Raw genomic sequence first — 16,333 nt, 5'->3', positions numbered from 1 at the left:
TCTGAAATGGGGGCGTTCAATGCAGAAATTGTACAAGAATGGAACGATTAATTATTTTGTAAAATGTATAATTTCTTTCTATTTTGCAGTAATGCTACAACAGATTGTTGTATAACAAAAGGGCACTCATTTCACATGTCTACACATAAAAACGTAAAAGCAGCTTTTATAGTTAGAAAGAAGAAGTGCATTCATGTGGCCAAGTGTGTCCTTATAAGTGACAATGAAATCACTAAAAACACAAATTTCAGTGAAAGTTATGATCTCTTCTCTGTGCAGAATATCGCAAAAAAAAAAAATTTATATGATAAATTAATTATATTATAATAATATTATGATCATAATAATATCATATACACAGGCTTGCAAATATGACAGCAAGTTTATGTCTAATCTCTATTTGAAAGGTTTGTTTAGTGGGATGCAAATCCAGTCAAACCTGTTGGTAGTTGGAGCTTTAGAGCAGCAGTGTCAGGTTAGCTGGGTTAGTTGGATTCAGAAAGCAGGAGGAGAGGCAAGGAGCAGCTACTGTTATTTTCTCAGTCTCTTGACCTGAAGCAGAAGAGTTATTGCAGTGCAAAAACTCAGGAAATGAGAGAGAGAAAGAGGAAGCTTTGCTGACCTGGAGATCATTTAGGAGAAAAGCTCTCTCCACAGGAGAGAAACAGTATAATTTGACAAAGTTACAGCTTGCTTGGGAACGATGCCCACAAAAATGTTCTGTTCACAAGTATAGAAACATACTTTAGAAGCATACTTCTAAAATTTCATCTAATTGAGCATGCTCTTCACTTACACTCCTTGGTAAACAAGTACAATAACGTAAAAATAAAGTATAGTATAGGGTACAACGGTGTTAAAGGCCCCCTGTAATTAAAGGCACATTTGATTTTATTTACACTACAAAATTTGCCTGATCCATGAGATCACCTCATGCAATGTCTAAAGTTGGATTTTGAGGTAATTTTATCAAATATTTAATAAATTTTGAAACGTTTCAAATTTATGTAGTTAATGAGAATCCCAGAAATTATCACATTTCATTTTCAGTTTTGTTGAAGGTGATTAAAACTAATGTTTTTAATAAATGTCCAATAAGTGAAAGGATGGTATAGGGTAAAAATCCCCCCTGTTGCAGGGCTATAGGCCCCTATATAAACATTGTTTTTTTTAATTGGGGCAAATAGTTCTGAAAATTTTTCAAATTGGACTAACATTGACTAATCCAATTACAGTGGACATTAATTTGTTTATGAAACACTTGAGATGTTGTGAAATAACAAATATGATTTAAAATAACAGAAAAGAGTTAACCCTTTATAAGGATAAAGAGTTAACCCTTTTCTGAATAAGCATTGTTCAGTAGTAATAAGTATTAAGTAGTAATAAGAATTAGTAGTAAGAATAAGTTTTATCATAATTTGTTACTCAGAAAAGCATCTTGATGTCTCAGAAATATTTTCCTAAGTTGAAACATTTTGCAACTCTTGTCCCTATATTTACATGACATTGCTATAACCCCCCTGGGGGCCTTTTATCCCGTATGTGGGAGCCTTTGCTCCCTCGCTGCCTTTTTATTTATTTATTTATTATATATTTTTCAATATTGATACAATTTTTGACCAGAGGAAAATAAATATTTTTTTTCCTTAAACTGTACTTTTAGCCCCTTTGTATCCAATTTAGGGCAAAACTTGATCATGGTGGGACAGTCGTAATTTGTGGATTTAAAAAAATAAATACAAATAAATCAATAAATATTTAGATGGTTTGTTTTAATTATTAATATTTTAGGATTGATTTTCATATTTTAAGATTGTTTAAAGTCAGGGACAAAGGTAAAACAATACAATTTACACTAAAACAACATTTGGAAAGTAGCGAATATAAATAATAATGGCCTGCTAAAACGTTTTCAAGTTATAATGTGACAATAATTTAGCATATAAAATAAATATCTAAATTACAATGAAAAAATAAAAATAAACAATTAAATAAATAATAATAAAAAATAAAAAAAATCAACCAACCGGACATACTCCCCACCCCCCAAATTACAACAGCAGATGGCAGCATACTGCACAATTACGTCAACCGCTGTTACGAGATGAGGATGGTATTGTTTATGTGGTTTTCTCAGAGTACTCAGTGTACCATCACAAAATCAGCCTCAGCGCTGCTGTTCAGCTGCTATCTTCGGCAAGCTTAGTTTTAGTGCACTTTTCATTTATCATTCTTGATATGTAACTTTTCATTAAAAGTTTCCCTTATGTAATCTTCAAAGAGGACACGACTTTAAATAAGACGTCCATGTGATGTGGAGAGACTTCTGACCCACCGTTTGTGAATCCATTCTCAGCAAACCGCTTTTTGCGCAAGTAGCCAATGTTTAGATGTCATTCAATGTACAAACAGTTTTTGTACAATAGTACAAACGGTATTTACACATACACGCGCACGCACGCACCCACCCACATGCACGCGCCAGTTACTGTAATGATAATTATGTGCCATGATCATAATTATAACACAGTCTCATTATTATGTTCAGAGTAAAATAAAGCCAAGTTCCATTTAATTATATGTTGTTGTTATTGTTGCTGCACTGGTCTAAAATAATTTCAGGATTTGATTGACCCCTGCTCAAAAGACCAGCTCTAATCCAGTGTGGTTTATGCTGGGCGATGGTTTGGAAAGCCATGATGTTTACTAGCAAAACTCAGTTGATGAAGCTGGTTGAAAGTCTGGTTACAGAATCCCAGTTAAATAGCCTGTATGTATGTTTGTGTTGTATTTGCAAGAGGACAGGTCGCTGAGCTCTAAGTTTAGTCACAAAAGCAGTGCATGTGCCGAGTTATTAATAGACCCTTGGCAATGTTTCCACAGCCCATCTTTACACTGCTTGGCTCCAGCTCAGAGGGGCTCAGGCGGATCACGTTCCGGTTTTTCCTGTCCTCCTCTACTTTCACACCCAGTGTCCATGAACATACACAATCAAAGAATAACTTGTCTAGTGGAATATCTGACCAAAATTTGTGTGTGGTTTCAGAAGAGGGAGACCAGGCTAACATTCGTAAAACTATAAACGTGTGTCCTGACTCCGGGCCAGGTTAAGAGGGAATGAACGGTAGATTTAGGAATGTGTATGTCTGCTTTGCTCCGAAAAACATGCATATACATTGTGGGCCACCCACGTATGTGTATCATGACACAGTCACTTGTTTAGCCTGGAATTATGGCAGCTATAATAAGGATGGAACATGCACAGGTTCTAGAAAAGCAAATGAAACACATAAATGCACTCAAATACCAAAGAAAAGCCTCCTTTTGCAGTTTTTTGACAAATCAATTAGATCCATGTGCAGATGTTTCTGGAATGCTCCCCTAGCCTCCTCTTAGCCTTTATTTTAGTTTTAAAGTGGGCAGCTATTATTAATAATCTCTGACAGCTTCTGTGCCAGACTCGATACCCTAAACCCAGCATGGCTGCCTTATTTGGGTCTGTGTTTGCTTTTTGAGCTCACACCATGCCACGAGCCATGTGTCATCCAGCTAGTTGGGAAACAGAGAGAATATAAAGCAAATAATAGAAGTACAAGAAGAAAAGGAGTAAGAAAAGAGGAGAAGGAGGACAGAACTTGAGAATCGTTCTTAGAATCAGTGTGTTGTTGTGCAAGTGATCCACATTAGAATATAAAATTGATATTGAAATGGGGGAGAGGAGTTTTGAAAGGGGTGGTAAATTCACACAGCCAATGACAAGCCAGAAAGGCTGACTCATGATAGTGGTTAGATGTGCAGTTCACTATGCTAAAAGGTCCCAAAAACCCAAGGAGTAGAGAATAATCTGTTAGAATATCAAGCTAGTTATCTCTAAGCAAAGGAAATGAAAATAAAAAGGAAAGGATAGAGAGAAAGACTAGAATTTGACAAAATACATCTTTACTGTTTATTTTGGTGAAGTCTCTCTATGGAACTGTAGGACTGTTTTGGCAGGAGGGGGAGAGAGAGGCCTGACTGAAAACCACAGTAAAACTTCACCTGTGTGCAGCACAGAAGCCAGAAGACACTCTGGACAACAGCACTCTTTCATCTGTTACAATCTACTTTGAACTAGACAAAAACAGACCACCCTCTTCCACAATTCATTATTTATTTGCAAGCGTGTTTCGGAGGATCATACAATTTGGAACTGGGCTGCAACAGCACTGGCACAACAAACCATCAGAAAGAGAGATTTTGAAAGAGGGAGGGTATATCGACAAAGAGTCACATAGACGGAATAATGAAGGCTCTTCAAAAGAACCAGGGAAGAACGGATCAGATTTTGGGTGCTATGGCGGATATGCTGACCTCTCTGGCAATACCCAATCAGGAGTCGGTGAGTGACTGAACAAATTTCCTGCCTGACTTTGACATTTCACCTCTGCACTTTTTGTTGTTGCTCAGTTTGTAAACAGTTTTCATGCTACAAAGACTGCATGTGACCATTTTAAAATAATGCAAATTGCTCTCTGCCATAACTGTTCATTTTTTTGCACAAAGTTTGCACTCACAGTTGTTAGTTTTTATTGTAAGCAGCATTCGCTTAGTGATATGTCAAACAGATTCACATAAGCTCCGAATGATAAAAGCCAGCTGGTTTTGAGAACAGGGTTGTTTGTTCAAAAGTTATCCACATGGTCGGGCATTTTAAATTTGCTCTAACCTGTCTTTGTCACCATGTCTTACATTTGGTTTTTGTTTTTCACTCATGAGAGGCAAAATGATAACCTTACTGACAACAATCCAATCTAAATGGCATGAGTTCTGGAGATTAATGTGTGTAAGAGTTCAGTGTGATTCACATCTTAAAGGGAAGACACTATACAGCAGGAATTATTTGCAGTTACATTCCAGAAACTAGAAGTTTGATATTTGATGGTTAAACAGATAAATATTTTTATACAAAAAAGCTTGGCCCCTATGAGCACTTTGTCATTGTAAGTATATGGGATTTTTCCAATTAGTCATTCCCCGCTGTGTGAAAACTTTACCTCCGACAAAGCACACTAATTAAGAACAATCTGAAGGTCTGTACCAAGTACGGTTGATGTAGCATGAAAGCTAAAGGAGTTTGTTTATTATTTGTTTTTGTCTCAGTTTAGGAGTTTTGGAAAAAACCCTTAACCTAGTTTGTAGAATAACATAATTAGATGAAAGTGTGTGTGTGGTTTTGTATTTTCCAACAGAAGACAGTAGGGGACCAAACCAATGAGAAAACGGCTTAATGAACATACTAAATAAAGTCTTTACAAAAATGCCAAAAGGTCTGGATTGTTACACTGAAAAAGTGTTACCCTGCAAGTGTAATCTTAAAAGTGATATTTCTACCTGACCTAATCCTTGAAAGTATTTTTGTTGGTGCCTAATGTAGTCAGGTTGCCTCAGTAGGTTTGGGCTAAATGATTTTAACCAAAAAAATCTAATTGTGATTATTTTGAAAAATATTGCAAGTGATATGGTAAACATAAAAACAACAACAACAACAACAACAACAACAACAAAAAACAACAATATTTAAGTGATTGCTTTTAACCAAAAATGAAACCATGTTTTGCCCATGCTCTACAGCCGACTGGCAATACAGTTCTAGAAAGGGTATTGACAACTGAGTTCTCTTAAAAAGAACCAAACTAAAAAACAAATAAAGCAGTGAAACACAGAGGAAAAAAATATCACAAACACATCGCATCTGTCTGCCTTGTAAATAGTTTGGTCCATTTTGTGAAAGGGTCAGCTTACTTTTCATGATTATTATCAATTCAACTTTATAATATTGTAATATACAGTATTAATAGCCTAATAATAATGCTTTGTTAATACATTATTATAATGATAGTAATAATAATAATAATAATAATGACAATAAAATATGAATTATTATTAATATTATTTGATAGAAATGTATTTCTTTCATTATTTCTTAACTTGCTTGTGGCATTGCTATGAAGTCTGGTTATAGAAGCTCTTTTTTTGGCAGAAGACGGAAGTAACTGAAGTTTCTGTTGTTTGTAGATAAGTTGACAACAGTTCCCTTTCAAGTCAGTCTTTTTGATGCTGCGACAGTAGCGGACGCTATGGGAGGTCGTCCTTGGTGCGGTGATCTCAAAATAATACCATCATGCCAATTTGATTGGCTGGTGTTGCTTGTCGCTCCTCCTTTATACTTGCATTATCACAGGCATATAAAACAGAGCCCAGCTCCACACAATCAGAATGAAATCATTTTTGGCAGAAGGGAGGAGAGTGCATCTCTCGGTCCCTTAACAGCAAAAGATTTATTAGTGTGGCAAAGCTACGCAGCTTCTCGTTCCCTCCTTTCAGGGAACCTAGGTTGCACTTGTAACTTGTAATTCCCTTTAAAGTCGGTCACTTCGACAATACGTGAGTAGCTGATGCTATCAGGGAAGGTGTTCTTTTCCAATCCTATTCTTTCATGGGGAAAAGACCCAGCGGAGACCCATGAGACATATTTGCCACATGTTGACCCCCCAGCGGAGACCCAGGCTGGGGAGGTCAACATGTGGCAAATACGTCTCATGGGCTTACAAGCCACACGTGGAATTGGCGCGGTGGTAGGTCCTGCCTGACCAGGGAGGAGCTCTACAAACACAGCGACTGGAGGGCTCGCCTGGGAGTAAGAGCGCATGTGTTCACCTCAGTGGAGGGGAAAGGCGCTACGCGCAAGCGGTACACCCAGTCAGCTGTTCCATATTACCGAGTTCTACGTGGTCAGACCTGACAAAACACGGTAGAAGACCGCCTCAACCCGGAGATTATAGAATCTCGCAAAGGTATTGGGTGTTGCCCAGACCCCGCTCTGCAGATGTCTGCTAGAGAGGTACCGTTGGGCAGTGCCCACGAGGATACCACACTCCTCGTAGAGTGTGCTCGAACCCGCAAGGGGGTGGACACAGCCTGGGTCTGATTGCCAATGCAATGGCGTTGACCCAGACTAGTTGGAGGCATCTATGGTAACCACGACACGTCTGGACACCTACTGTAGGGGGTGAAGATCACACGGTATGTGCCATAGAGCCATATCCATCTCGGGACTCGTGTCTGAAGCCAGTGCTGAAGCGGTCTCATCTGCATCAACCCTGAGTGGCGCGACCACTACTGAGGTGTCTAGTTTGAATGAGGTGAGGCAATTCAGCACCAACTGCATGTGCTCGTTTGTGAGGCGCGCTGTCATCGAGACTGAGTCTAACTCCTTACCGAGAAAAGAGATGCTCTGAACCATGTTTTGTCAGGTCCGAGCACGTAGAACTCGGTAATATGGAACAGCTGACCGGTTGAGGTGAACACATGTGCTCTTACTCCCAGGCGAGCCCTCCAGTCGCTGTGTTTGTAGAGCTCCTCCCTGGTCAGGCAGGACCTACCACCGCGCCACTTCCATGTGTGGCTTGTAAGCCCATGAGATGTATTTGCCACATGTTGACCTCCCCAGCCTGGGTCTCCGCTGGGGGGTCAACATGTGGCAAATATGTCTCATTGGTCTCCGCTGGGTCTTTTCCGCATGAAAGAATAGGATTGGAAAAGAACACCTTCCCTGATGCATGTTATAGCATTAGATGGCCCCAGCCGTATCTAACGATCTATGGAGAGAAAACATAGAGAGAGAAAAGGCTGTGGCTGGCGCGGCCTGCTCCCATGCTTGCCCCATCGCTTGTTCCCCCCCTCAGGGATGCCGGGAACCTAAAATGTATATGATGTCTTATGGGGCTTTGGGGAAGTTTACGTGCAGCCTGATGCGGTTTGCTCCTTTGGCACACAACAGCTTGCTTGCACCTGCATCAGCAGTTCACGTAACACAGTTCAGTGTCGTAGTGTTATTGGATAGGGACCCCTAGTATCACTACATAGTCACAATGTCGAGTGAGTGACAGAATGGGTACGTCTAGGTTACTGTTGAAACCCCCCGTTCCCTGATGGAGGGAACGAGAAGTTGTGTCCCTCTTGCCACAACACTGTACCAACCGCTGTAACGGCCGAACATTATTCTCGGCTCCTCAGGGCAAAACCTGATTAAACAAATACAAGATTCCCTCTTTTTATACCCGTATGCCCGGGAGAGAGACATGCAAATTCTGTTCGCCAATTTTTCATTGGCCTTTTCTCAAAGTTCAGAGGCAACCGAGGCTCTCAAGAGAGACCCCTAGTGTCGTCTCGTTCCCTCCATCAGGGAACGGGGGTTACAACAGTAACCTAGAAGCTTTATAATGAAATAAATTAATGTGGCACAATTATTTTTTTGTCTACAAAACTAATTTCAAACATTTAAGCATACACATTCAGATTTTTAAGATCATGAGAAAGATTTCAGTCAAGTGTTTCAAAACTTTTCAGTTATTAAAATACTTTTTTTGGACTGTTTAGGATTTTTTTATTATTATTATTTTACAAAGTACCATTGCTGCCAAGTTGGAAATGTATAATATCTATTTAATACTATGACCATGAAATTATATAAGTTATTATTGTTGAGACCTTTGGTGGGAAGGAAATGTAGAGACAGGACCTCTTGGATCTTTAATTGAATATCCCTGCTTTAGACCATCAGAAAGATCAAAAGGATCAAAGATTAAATTTCCCTTTGAGTAAAAACCAATGTGTATTGAGTTTTTTTTCCCCTGTAACAATTACATCTATCAAAATCAAAAGCTTTCAAAAGAAGGATAAATGATCACAGGTAGGAAAAGAACAAAGTGACAAATAAAGTAATTCAGAGGATGACAGTAAAAGGTTTCAGGGGAAAAGTGACTGGTTGATGTGACAATTGAAAGAACAACTCTCATGGGTGTTTTGGAGGAATTTGGAGCACTTGCAGGCACAGGAAACTAGCACTGATTAAGACATCTCCTCATAAACAAACATGTGCATGCTGTCTCCTCAGAACAGCTTTCAAGCTGTAAGTCCAGAACTCCCTGTCTGGCAGTTTGCTTCTCCAGACAGATTGTGCTGACATGAACTGAGGTCTACAAAGTTTTTAACACTCTTTCCTCAGTCACAATAAATTGTAAACAAAAGAACCCACTTTGTTGTGGAAATTAACTCATAGGAAATGTCGGCAGAGCTATAAGATTATCTGCGACTTGAACTGTAAACAAACAAGGGCATTTCAAAGGTTTTGTCAGATAAAAAGTGTACTTTATATGATTGAATTGGTTTGAAAAAAATGTTGTCAGGTAAAACGTGTACTCTATGTGGATGAATTGGTTGAAGTGAAAAATATGATTTAATATTATTGAATCAAACTGACTACATTAGGTTACCCCAACGAAAGACATTTTTAAGGTTCAGATTAGATAGAAATAATTCCTAAACATAACAACTACCTGTATTCACTTCATAAAGTTTAGACAGGAAATATTAGTAGTTTGAATAGAATTGTATTAACTCTATTTAATCTTTTGGTTTCTTTAATGGATATATGGCAGTTTAAGTAGTTCAACAATACAGAGGGTTTAAATACCACGCTTTTGCATTTATGGTTCCATTGCCTTTGCCAAAATAAAGTCTGAGAAAAAAATACATGGTGTGAGGAATGCTAAGATTAGTTGGTAAGAAAGCATCTGCTAAGAACATAAGTGAAAATGTAACATTAATGTAGTATTTCAGTATCAGTGTAATAGTCAAACAATGACCAAAATATAAATTTTCCACGGATCACATGCTGTTATTGACACAACATCCAACCTTAGAATTAATTATGTACGTTTTTAAATCTTAAGTCTGTTCTTAAATTTAAGGTGAAACTAGCATATAACAAAAGTATCTGAAGTAAAACAGAAAGTTAGACTATATTTAATAGTGCAAACCATCCCTCAAATCCTCAAAGAAGGTTATAGACATACTGATTAAACAAATTCCTCAAATAAATATTATTAAAATTATAATTTGTCACTGTCCATCTTTGGTTCTAGGACTGTCAGGGTATTGAGCACCTGAATGTGAAACAGGACCAGAAGACAACAGAACAACCCCTATGGAACAGAGAGGCACTGAACTTGGAAGATACACTGTCCCAGGACAGCCTGGAAAGAGTACAAAGAAACAGAGCAAGTAAGATACAACAACCATATTTGGTTAAATGTTGCCTGACTTGAGTAGTAGCAGGTTATACATACAAAACAAGAGTTGCTTGTGATCATCTCCAACATGAGGAATATGCCAAGCCATATAAAAAAAAGTTTAAAAGTGGACTTGGCACTTTCTTGACTTTCAGTAACAAGGGAGTGTTTGCCAATGTTGATGTTGATGTTAGGACTTGTTCCTGTTTAAAGCAGCTATCATTTATGTTTTAACTATGCCTCTCTTGTACCATATGTGATATCAGGAGTTGTTTTGATCTGTGCAATATTCTTAATGACAGAGTAGCATCCTCATTGTTTAAAAACTCCACGAAAAGGGCGTCTTTCTGTTGCACTTATCCCGCGCTCCAAACAAACATACTGGCCTACGGTGTTAAGGGTTTGCCAAATATTTACAAGTGTGGTTAACACTATCAACATGTTTTGGGTGCGTAAATGGAATTGTAATCGTTTCTGTGTGGGCTGAAAATAATTTGAAAAGTCAAGGTAATACAGCCAATCATGTCAAAGATTACAAATTAACCCTTTAAGACCTAGTATAATATTAAAATAATAAAGCTGAAGTGTATAAAATTTGGTAGCACTTTATAATAAGGTTCCATTTATTAAAATGAGTAAACGCATTATGCATTATGAACCAACAATCAACAATATTTTTTTTTTTTACAGCATTTATTAATCTTTGTTAATGTTAATTCATATAAATAGAATATTTCATTGTTAGTTCATAGCGCATCAATTTATGTTAACAAGCACAACTTTTGATTTAAAAAATTTAGTACTAAATGCTGAAATTAACATTAACCAAGATTAATAATTGCTGTAAAATTATTGTTCATTGTTAGTTCACATTAACTAATGTTGTTAACAAATGTATCCTTATTGTAAATTCTTACTAATATTTTCAGTGTTAAAATACTTTTTCTGTCCCAGCTTAATATCCAGAAAATGGATACATGATTTAGATGTGGTTGATGCTCCACCTACACGCCAGTGGTTTTATCGTGTTCCTTTTGAAAAACTTTATTTAGTCTGAGTTTCAATATATGTTGAAGAATGACATTGCAGTCCCTTCATGTTTACATTTACATTTATGCATTTGGCAAACGTTTTTATCCAAAGCGACTTACAATGTACTTATTACAGGGACAATCCCCCCCGGAGCAACCTGGAGTTAAGTGCCTTGCTCAAGGACACAATGGTGGTGGCTGTGGGCATCAAACTGACAACCTTCTGATTACCAGTTCAGTGCTTTAGCCCACTACGCCACCACCACTCCAAATTCATGTTCTAGTTGCGCATCACCGTGTGATGAGCCCCCATATGTCACACCTGGCTCAAAGATGCAACATTAATGGGAGACAACACTGCAAAATTAACCCAAAATAATTTATTACAACAAGAATAAATTACTTTTCTATTCCTTCAGAATATATGAAAATAAATGCAGGTGTAACAGATACAGGCAAGGGTGCAGTTCAGGTTCTATAGTTTTTTAACGTCTAGGTTACGTATATAACCTCCGTTCCCCGATGGAGGGAATGAGACTTTGTGTCGGAGAAGCGACACTAGGGGTCTCTCTTGAGTGCCGATATATGCCTCTGACCTATGAAAAAAGGCCAATGAGAAGTTGGCAGATGGTATTTGCATACCCCGCCCCCGGACATACGGGTATTTAAGCTGGCAAAATACGAGAGTTCATTCAGGATTTTGCTGAGGAGCACCACAACAGTGGCTCGGCTCAGCGACATGGCGGGGAAGACACAACGTCTCGTTCCCTCCATCGGGGAATGAATGTTACATACGTAACCTACACATTCCCCTTCTGTCGCTCTCTCCACGTTGTGTCGGAGAATCGACACTAGGGGTCCCACTTAAATCATGCCATGCACTGAGCCGTGTACGTGAACTGCTGATACAGAAGCGGGCAGGTATTCTTACGTGCAAAACGCGACCAGCTGTATCAGGCTGCACGTACCCTTCGCCAATGCCCCATTAAAGTAATCAGAATCCTTCTGGTTACCCTAGTGAGGGGAACAAGGTGATGCTTGCCAACCTGGGAACGGGCCATGCCTGGCTGGGCCTCTTTTCTCTCTATGTTTCTCGCATGGAGCAATCACGGCCAGGGCCCTTACATGCATTAAGGGAAGAGGGTCTTACCCAGTTTCCTATTCTTTCAGTGGGAGAAAACCCTGCGGAGACCACACCTACCCTGCTGGAGAGGTAAAGGTGGCGAATACATCACATGGCCGTTTAGGACCTATGTGGGAAAGTTGGCGCGGTGGTAGATCCAGCCTCGTAGAGGGGGGAGTTGCTACAGGATGGCAACCGAGGCAGCTGGAACTGCCTAAGGGAGACACTGGAGTCCACTCGTGAGGGGACAGTACCGCGGAGATTACACACAGGGGGAGTCCGCATAGGAGGCCTTTAACCACCTATTCCAGTACAGGGTAGATTAAGTACCCATAGTGGATTGGGTCGGCGAGTTCCTCTGCTGAACTGCGGACCCATGAGGGCTAGGGAGGAATCAACCAGGGATCCAAGAGATGGGGTCTCCTGGGAAAAAAGGCACACTATATTACCTCGGCTGAGGGAAAGGGCGCTAGGCGCAAATGATTCACCCGGCCAGTTAGTCAGCGTGTTACCGAGTTGTACGGGCTCGGACCTGAGAGAACACGAGACGATACCCGATATAAAATCTTGCAAAGGTATTAGGTGTTGCCCACCCTGCTGCTCTACAGATGTCTGCTAGGGAGGTGCCCCTGGCCAGTGCCCACGAGGACGCAACAACGCAAGGGGGGGTACTGCCGAGGTGTGATAAGCCAATGAAATGGCGTTGACAACCCAGTGGGCGAGTCTCTGGAGACAGCGTTCCTTTGCTGTCCCCCGAAGCAGACAAAGAGCTGCTCAGAACATCTAGAGCTCTGCATGCGGTCCAAATAGATATGCTAAGCACATACCAGAAAAAGCAACAAAAGGACTGGGTCTGCCTCCTCCCGGGGCAGCGCTTGCAGGTTCACTACCTGATCTCTGAAGGCCGTGGTAGGAACCTTGGGCACGTAGCCCGGTCGCGGTCTTAGGATCACGTATGTGTCTGCCGGACCGAATTCCAGGCAAGTGTCGCTGACAGAGAACGAGGTCCCCAACCCTCTTGATAGAGGTGAGCGTGATCAGCAGGGCCAGTAAGAGAGAGAGGGCCCTGAGTCCAGCTGAGTGTAGTGGCTCGAAGGGGGGTCTCTGGAGGCCCATGAGGACCACTGAGAGATCCCAGGAGGGGAACAGGCTTGGCCGGGAGGGATTTAGCCTCCGGGTGCCTCTTAGAAACCTGATAATTAAGTCGTGCTTACCCAGAGACTTGCCGTCTACTGTATCGTGGTGAGCCGCGATGGTGGCGACATACACCTTGAGGGTGGAGGGGGACAGCCTCCCCTCCAGCCTCTCCTGTAGGAACAAAAGCCCTGACCTAACTGCGCACCTCTGTGGGTCTTCGGCTCGGGAAGAACACCAATTTGTGAACAGGCGCCACTTTAGAGTGTAAAGATGCCTGGTAGAAGGGGCTCTGGCTTGGTTGATTGTGTCTACGATGGTCGATGGTAGACCAGCTAGTCCAAGGGTCAGACGTGGAGGTTCCAGAGGTCTGGGTGCAGATTCCAGAGCATGCCCCGTCCCTGAGAAAGAAGGTCCTTCCTCAGGGGAATTTGCCAGGGACGGGCTGTCGCGAGAAGCGTGATATCCAAGAACCAAGTCTGAGTGGGCCAATGGGGGGCCACCAAGGTGACTTGCTCCTCCCTGACCTTGCACAGCACCTGTGCAAGAAGGCTCACTGGTGGAAATGCATACTTGTGCAGCCCCGTGGGCCAGTTGTGTGCCAATGCGTCTGCACAAGCCCTCAAATGTGAAGCCAAAACGTCTCGATCACCCCCCGGTGACTGGTCCTTGTATAGGTCATAAACCCCGCCTCCCCATGTTATTCAACGGGATGTTAAATTAAATTACACTAGTTTCTATGACGTTGATGTAATTTCAAGTGTTTGTTTTCAAAATAAGTTTGTTTTTAGTTAGTTATTTGATGCTATAAAACGGTGCTGTGACATCATGATTGACAGCTGTGATTGACAGGTTCTTTGAGCGAAGTAGTCACTGAAGCACCAACTGACTTTTTTTCTGGATCTTCGGAGGACTGAGGAGATTGGAGCTTTAAATTTAATATCAACATTTCTATAATTAATTATTTCACACCATCATAAGTCAAAAGTCAAAAGTGCTGGGCGTGTGCTTGCGATTGATTCAGCGAGAGTGAGGGCGGGGCCTTGATTTCGCGGCTTTACTTCCTGCTCACTACGCGCAGGTCTGGTCCAGAAATCGAACTGTGCAGACTCAAGTCCCAAGATGTCAGCGCCGTATCGGGACACTGGCGGCTTCAGTTCTCACCAATGGAAAAGAGCGAAGGGGCATCATCCATCTTTTTTTACAGTCTATGGTCTGTCCCGAGGGGAGCCTCTGTTCGGGCGTACCAGAGCGGGCAGTGGAAGGTTTCTTGGGAGGCAAACAGGTCTACCTGGGCCTTGCCGAACCGTTCCCAGATCAGCTGTACCGACTGGGGGTGAAGCCTCCACTCTCCACTGGGCAAGCGTTGTCGTGACAGCGCGTCCGCTATCACATTGAGGTTGCCGGGGATGTGAGTGGCACGCAGCGACTTGAGACGACGGGCGAGTCGTGACATGTGGTGGGAGCGTACTCCGCCTTGGCGATTTATTTACGCCACCACTGCGGTGCTGTCTGACCTGACCAGGACATGTTTGTCTCGAACTTATGGGAGAAACTTCCTCAGGGCAAAGAAAACAGTCAGCAACTCTAGGCAGTTGATGTGCCAGCACAGCGGGCCCCCGTTTCAACGGCCCAGGTTGAGGCGGAGCAGAGTGTTTCTTAGCCGCAGGGGGACGCCCTCGGCGAGCAGACGGGGCATGGCCCGGGGCGGCAGGTTTGCGGCGGGGCATGATGTGAGAGATGGCCTCCGTCTGCTTCTTCACCGCGGAGAACTGTTGGGTGAAGTCCTCGACGGTGTCGCCGAAGAGGCCGAACTGGGAGACAGGAGCGTTCAGGAAGCGAGTCTTGTCGGCTTCACGCATCTCAACCAAGTTCAACCACAGATGCTGTTCCTGGACCACGAGCGTGGCCATCGCCTGCCCGAGTGACTGCGCTGTGACCTTCGTAGCTCTTAGGGCGAGGTCGGCCGATGAGCGCAGTTCCTGTAGCACGTCGGGATCAGGACCAACCCGTGCATGTTTCTGAGCGCCCCGTGTATGTTCAACGCCGCTGTGTTTTTGCTCTTTTAGAGGAAATTACTCTTTTAATAAAATCACTCTTTGTATGGAACTCTTTCGAGTTTGTCTGCGCTGTCGAAGCGCCCAGGGACAACAATGCACAGCCGTGCAAGGAAGGAGAAAAGCCGCTGTTGTGCGCCATCGAATCCAACAGCATGCAGAGCATCAGAGGAATAACAGGAACTGGTGTGTGACTCGCAGCAAACTGCATACACGACCATCGACTCTGAATGAACTCCCGTATTTGCACACTTAAATACCCGTATGTCCGGGGGCGGGGTAGGAAAATACCATCTGCCAACTTCTCATTGGCCTTTTTTCATAGATCAGAGGCATATATCGGCGCTCGAGAGAGACCCCTTGTGTCGCTTCTCCGACACAACGTGGAGAGTGCGACAGAAGGGGAATGAAAGTTCAGCTTCACAAATAAAATTCGGGCTTTCCAGACACATTAATCAATCTCAGGCTTTTCAGCTAGATAAGAGGTTCACTTGGGACACGGCAATCACTGCTTTCTTGTGTCATTCTCTCTCCTTCCCACTGGCGTTCTCGGCGGCTTTTCAAGCCCGTCTCCACCGTCACTGTAAGGAGACACAGGTGTTATGTATCATTAAATCACCAGGTGATGACCCTTACCGCTTCCTCTCTTCCCAGCGACAGACACATGACCACGTCTCGCTCCACATCAGGTAACACCACTCTTATCTGACTGGCTTTGTCCCAGCTGTAAGCAGGCGGTTAATGAACTAAGCTCAGAAACTGTACTGCCTGAACTGATAATCAAACTTGCTTAATCAAACTGTAGAGGGGAAGCGATAGCATGTTCCATGGAGAAAATTGGATGAAAAGCTGCCCTGAACAGCTTCCAGATGG

The 16,333-nt window shown here is 42.2% G+C and overlaps 1 protein-coding gene across 1 annotated transcript in view; it reads left to right on the top strand.

Annotated features, from left to right (window-relative positions):
- Positions 1 to 3,936: 3,936 nt before the first annotated feature.
- Positions 3,937 to 16,333, top strand: part of LOC127619038 (rho guanine nucleotide exchange factor 25-like) — a 138,836-nt gene continuing 126,439 nt past the window's right edge. The window contains exons 1-2 of the mRNA XM_052091760.1: positions 3,937 to 4,381; positions 9,969 to 10,107. Coding sequence (XP_051947720.1) covers positions 4,286 to 4,381; positions 9,969 to 10,107 — 235 coding nt within the window. The 5' untranslated portion in view covers positions 3,937 to 4,285. The remainder of the gene's footprint in view (positions 4,382 to 9,968; positions 10,108 to 16,333) is intronic.

The sequence above is a fragment of the Xyrauchen texanus genome, chromosome 25, assembly GCF_025860055.1.
Source record: "Xyrauchen texanus isolate HMW12.3.18 chromosome 25, RBS_HiC_50CHRs, whole genome shotgun sequence".
NCBI classification, from domain to species: Eukaryota; Metazoa; Chordata; class Actinopteri; order Cypriniformes; family Catostomidae; genus Xyrauchen; species Xyrauchen texanus.
Note: the sequence above shows the minus strand (reverse complement) of the source record. Positions and strands in the feature narration are given on the sequence as shown.